Genomic DNA, 5844 nt, shown 5'->3' with positions numbered 1-5844 from the left:
GCCGGCACAGACCCGCTCAGCAGAGCGGCAGAGCGCATCGCTCGGCCGGCGCGGTGGGGCACCGCGCCCGTAGGGCGGCTGGTGGAATAGCTCGGTGCTCCCGCGTGGCGCCTGTCGATGGGCGGGGCCGAGCGAGGCCGAGCCCGAACCGAGCGGGGCCGAGCCAGGGTCGATCTTGAGCCGAGTGAGGCCGAAGCGGAGCCGAGCGGGGCCGAAGCGGAGCCGATCGGGCGCGATGGCGGCGACGCCGCCGCCCAAGCCCTGGGAGTCGCGGCGGCTGCCGGGCACCGCCACCGCCTTCCAGTGAGTGCGGGTGTCCCTCCCCGGGCGTCCCCGCCGCGGCAGCCATGGGGCTTCGCCCCCTCGGGCCGGCCGGGCCCGCTCCCCTGGGGCGGGCTCAAAGGTCGGGCCCGGCCGGGGCTGCCCCGCGCCGTGAGGGGCTTGTGCCGGGCGGGGAGGGGCGGGCTCGGCTGAGGGGCTGCGGGCTCGAACCCCGCTGGTGGCGGAGGGAGGCTGCGCTGCGGTGTGGGCAGGGAAAGCCGTGTTGTCACCGAGGGGTAGAGGGAGTTCACAGTCCGATCTTGGGAGGATTAAAAGTCCATTCCTGGGGACATTCCCAGCCCTTTCCTGGGGACATTCCCAGCCCTTTCTGGGGACGCTCACAGCCCTTTCCTGGGAGCATTCTCAGTCCATTCCCGGCGGCATTCCCAGCCCTTCCCTGGGGCTGTGCAGCTCTGTGAGCCCCCGAGCCTCAGCAGGACGGGGGGAGCTGCGTGTCAGCCCCAGGAGTTGGAAGAGATCCCTGTGTGTTGTCAGTCCCATGTCTGTGTGCGTGTTCCCGGCTTCTGGGAGCTCTCCCTGAAAACCCAGCCTGTTCATAGAGAAGGATGCACAGAAAGGGGCTTGTGAACTCCTCCTTTTTTGTGGGAAGCCAAGGAAGGCCCGCTGGGTGGCTGAATGCTCGTCTTGTTTTGCTCCTGGTGCTGGTGATTGCAGTTGGAGGGAGCTGAAACTGGGCTAAAGGTTGAGCAGAAACTTCTCTGTGCTCTCTGCAGCATGCTGAGCCAGCAGTTTGGTGCTGTTGGTTTTTCATTCTGGGTTTATTTACCCCATTTCAAACGGCTTCAGGCAGCTTTGAAGCGGGGTGTCCCAAATTGTCTAAAGGGCAGAGGACTGTAATGTGACTTACTGAGTTACACTAGCTCTGTTTGCTGGGGTAATAACTTATTTTTCCTCCTGTTTTCAACTGTTCAGAGAGTTACAGTCTGTGACGGAAAAAGCAGCAGTGTAAAGATACAAATATTATTCTTTGCTGTGGAAACCTGTAAGTTTTGCTGGGAGGAAGCTGTTCCCTACCTTGTATGGAAATAGTACAGCAAGCAGCAGCTCCTTAGCAATTCCAGCTTGGCTTCCTTCCTTTTTTTCTGGACTGCAGAAGTGGGAAGTCATGGGTTGAGGCAATAAGCATGGGAAATAGAATGTTTGACTTTTAGGGTGATAATGTGTGAATGAAAAACGTATATTTTTATTGGACAAAAAGCTGCTTGACAGAATTCAAATCCAGTCAAGCACTTCCAGAGTTGTATTACAAAGGGCATTGATAAAATGATTTAAACTTATGGACATGCAAAGGAAAAGAAAAATTACTAAATTAAGACCTCTCTCTGCCAACACTTTTCAGCAGTAGATTTAACCCCTTGACAATCTGCACACAGGTGATCGGGTAGTTTTGGGTGGAGAGGGAAATTGGGGACCCCAAAGCCCTTGCACGTATTGTTGCATAATTACTTGGATTCCCAGTTAGGTCATGCCACCCTTTAAGAGTGGATTCAGAGGAGCTCTCAAGCTTTCTTCCTGCTGTATCCTTGGCTCATTGTGCAGAAGAGCTGGGAGCAAGGGTTGGAAATAAATCTTTCAGATTGTAAAGTTGTAAAAGTTTGTGTTAGGGGCTTTCATGTGCAGAACAATGATGTGGGTGTTAGAGCAGCAGGTTTGATGGCTCTGGGTTGTGTATTTCATGGGTTGATACATTAAATACACAATAAATGATAGAATAAATAGGCAAAGGGTTTCCAGTTTACATTCCAGTTCCATGTTTACACTGGATATCTGATTTTGGGGGTTTTATCCCCCTGAAGGATCTGTGTTTCCATCTTTTACTTCCATCAAACCCTGCTCAGTGTACTGAGTGTTGGGCTCACTGTCCCCATGTGTCACAGACATGTTTTCTGAAAAATCCTTTCCTTAGGATTTTTCCTCCTGAGAAGCTGAGAGGCATCAGGAGCAAAATGTAAACATTGATATCTGCTGCTGTGGAATGCAACAGGTGCATCTGTGATTGGTTCCATGTGGTTGTTTGTAATTAATGGCCAATCACAGTCAGCTGGCTTGGACAGAGAGTCTGAGCCACAAGCTTTTGTTATCATTCCTTCTTTTTCTATTCTTAGCCAGCCTTCTGATGAAATCCTTTCTTCTATCCTTTTAGTATAGTTTTAATATAATATATATCATAAAATAATAAATCAGCCTTCTGAAACATGGAGTCAGATCCTCATCTCTCCCCTCATCCTCAGACTCCTGTGGACACCGTCACAGCCCTGCTGCTGAAACTCTCTGTGGTGTTCAGGAGTTAGTGGAAGGGAAACCTTTAACTCTGGCTTGTCTGCCTGTGTTTAGGTCTGCTGAGCTGGGTGACAGCGTGCTGAGCCGGCCCGGGCAGCCCGCGGTGGCGCGCATCCCGCCGCCCATCCTGCCCCGGCCCTCCCAGCAGACGAGCAGCAGCCTGAGCGCCTTCAGGCCGGCCTACAGCAGCTCCTTCTCCCCGGGCTATGGCTCCTACGGATCCTCCTTCTACGGCAGCTACAGTCCCTACAGCTACGGCTACGGGGGGCTGGGCTACAACCGCTTCTGCGCCGAGGCCGTGCCCCCCAGCCGGTTCGTGCAGCAGGCCGAGGAGAGCAGCCGCGGCGCCTTCCAGTCCATCGAGAGCATCGTGCACGCCTTCGCCTCCGTCAGCATGATGATGGACGCCACCTTCTCCGCCGTCTACAACAGCTTCAGGGCCGTGCTGGATGTGGCCAACCACTTCTCCCGCCTCAAGATCCACTTCACCAAGGTGTTCTCGGCCTTTGCCCTCGTGAGAACTGTCAGGTACCTCTACCAGCGCCTGCGGCGCCTGCTGGGGCTGCGGCAGAGCTGCGACAACGACGAGCTGTGGGCTGAGAGCGAGGGCAGAGTGGCTCACCCCGGCCTCGAAGACAAGGTGGCTAACTCTGCCAAATCCTGGCCCATTTTCCTGTTCTTTGCTGTCATACTGGGAGGCCCCTACCTGATTTGGAAGCTGCTTTCTACATACAGTGAGGAAGAAACAGGTAAAGATGGCCTGCAGCACCAGAGAAGTGCAGCGTGTATTGCTCCTTTTGTATAGTGATTGATCTCACACTACAGCAATAGTAATTAATAGATGCTGGGGCACATCTATTAGTACTGAATTTTAGGCATGTGATGCAAGTGACAGCCTGCTTAAGTAACCTGTTGTTAAGATGTGGTTTCCTGCTGAAGCTTGCTGTGATTCCAGAATCATGGTTCCTCTCAACTTCTGGTTCTTTCCTATTAGATGTGGCACTTTGGGTTGGGTGGGACAAGCGTTGGTTGGATTTGCTTCCCAAATCTTGCTTTTCACGTTACTTCTGTCACTTCTCTATTGGAAAAGTTTTAGCAAGGAAGGTGAAGTGTTTTTTCATTTTCCTTTGAAAAACACACCAAACTTTGTAACTCAAAGCTGATAAACTTGTGGTTTGTGTTTGCAAACAGTGTCTAGTAACTGGGCGAGTGGAGAAGACGACCATGTAGTTGGAAGAGCAGAATATGATTTCAATGCTCTCTCAGAAGAAGAAATTTCTTTCCGTGCTGGTGACATGCTAAGATTAGCGCCCAAAGGTAAACTTTTGATTTTCTGGTAAACTTTTTTATTTTCTCAACACATGTGACGTAAGTTATAGTGCAAGAATCTGAAAATTGAAAGAAAAAAGCCCCCAAACCACCTTATTTGACCAAATTCCTCACCCACACTGATTTTTACTCCCCGTGAAGTGATTATTGCATTCTAATGAAACTTAGAGAGTAGATTTGTTCAGTTCTGTTGGATTGCCCTGTAGCTGATGATTTGCATTCTCCCTCAGAACAACAGCCCAAGATCCGTGGTTGGCTCCTGGCCAGTTATGACGGCCAAACAACAGGACTTGTGCCAGCTAATTACATCAAAATCCTGGGCAAAAGAAGAGGGAGGAGAGCAGTGGACCTGGAGAGGAGTGCAGAGCAGAGGCCAGCCTTTCCCAGCACAGCTGCCAGAGGAGCCCCTGCTGCTGCTGCTGCTGCTGCTGCTGCTGTGACTTTGGAGGAGCAGGAGGCAGCTTTTGAGACTGTTTTTGCTGGGAGCAGCAAAGCTCCTGCGGCGTCGGACTCCGCTGTGGCTGCAGGAGAGAAACAGGAGCTCTGAGGCACTTTGGCCAACAAAGCCACTGAACTGGGCTTTATTGACACCTCTTAGGGCTTGTTGAAATCTGGTTTGTAGTGGAGCACTGGTGGGGCTGTACCAGTTTTTGCTGCTACTGGCTGGTGAAGGGATGGAGAAATGATTGCTCAAATTTGTGGTATTTATTTTTGACTCACCTAAGGCTGTGCGTCAGTGATTCTATCCACTCACCTGGCAGCCACTCTGAGATCTCGAGATAGGAGAAGTGAGGCATTCATAAAATAGCAAACAAAGGAAAAAAAGAAAATAGGGACTGCCATTCTTGCTTAGGAGACAAATTAACACCCAGTCTTCATAGGAGTATCAAGCTTCTTCAACAGATGTGCAAAGGGAAGATTGATTTCCGAGAGTTGTCCTCCAAAACATCACCCTCAGAACCATAAAGGAGTAACAGCACTTGTCTCCCCCTGAAGGGAGGGAGAGCTGCAGGAGATGCACACCGTGGAATAGTTAGAACATTTAAGTTGCTTTTATAAGAAGTGGGGTTCTGTCATAAAGAACTCAGCTCTCAGGAAAAAAGGGACTTGGGAGGAAGGGAGGAGAAATAGAGTTCACAAAGGGAGAGCAGTGAGGCATCACCAGTAGTTCCAAGCAGTTCTGGTTTGTTTCTTGAAAGGACATTGGAATAAAGGGTGTTCTGCAGTCAGGCACCCATTAGTTGTTACTCCCTGAGCTAACTCTGCATCACTCTCAGCCATTTTGTGATGTAGCCTGCTAGCTGCCTATCAGCTCCATCTGCATCTCAGCTTATTTCTGTCCTTTATTGATTTTATATCAGTGTCAAAATATCTCTCCTGTGTTTTTGAGCAGTAGGAAAGCCTTGAGTTGGGGGAAGCTGAAAGTAATTGGAGCATCAAAGAAAAAGTAACATTTCTTGCTTAATTGTGTCAGTTAGAGAAGGTCTTGGACTTGGACAAACTTTTCATGCTGCCTTTCAGGTGGTAAATTTTGCATCTGCCCAATAAAATTTTAGGACTCCAGTTTATCAAAAGCCATAAAAATGTTAAGACTGTTCAAAGTATTTTCTTCATATGGGTGTTTGAGAATTCTGTCTTGAAATACTGTTTTGGTTTTTTGTTAAATGAAGCAAAGACAATTAAAACTTTTTTTTTTCCTTGTAGTATGTATGTATAACATGTTGAACTTCTGAAGGTTACATCAGTGGATTAAATAACTAAGTTTGTCTTAATCATTAAAATAATTGGGTTTTTTTAAGGTTTATTGAAAATATAAGTAGGCAATTTCTTAATTGATTGAGTAGTTTCAGTTTGACCATTCCTACAGGGATCTTCAACACCCATTATGTGTTA

The 5844-nt window shown here is 49.3% G+C and overlaps 1 protein-coding gene across 1 annotated transcript; it reads left to right on the top strand.

The window, feature by feature from the left end:
• The first annotated feature begins 209 nt into the window (after positions 1-209).
• On the top strand, positions 210-4781 carry PEX13 (peroxisomal biogenesis factor 13). Its single transcript, XM_054290237.1, has 4 exons — positions 210-303; positions 2677-3371; positions 3814-3939; positions 4182-4781. The coding sequence occupies exons 1-4, from the start codon at positions 236-238 to the stop codon at positions 4496-4498; spliced, it is 1206 nt and encodes a 401-aa protein (XP_054146212.1). The 5' UTR covers positions 210-235; the 3' UTR covers positions 4499-4781.
• The last annotated feature ends 1063 nt before the right edge of the window (positions 4782-5844 follow it).

This window comes from Melozone crissalis, unplaced genomic scaffold, assembly GCF_028551555.1.
Source record: "Melozone crissalis strain CALT ecotype California unplaced genomic scaffold, PUWL_Pcris_2 ptg000081l_1, whole genome shotgun sequence".
Classification (NCBI taxonomy): Eukaryota; Metazoa; Chordata; class Aves; order Passeriformes; family Passerellidae; genus Melozone; species Melozone crissalis.
Note: the sequence above shows the minus strand (reverse complement) of the source record. Positions and strands in the feature narration are given on the sequence as shown.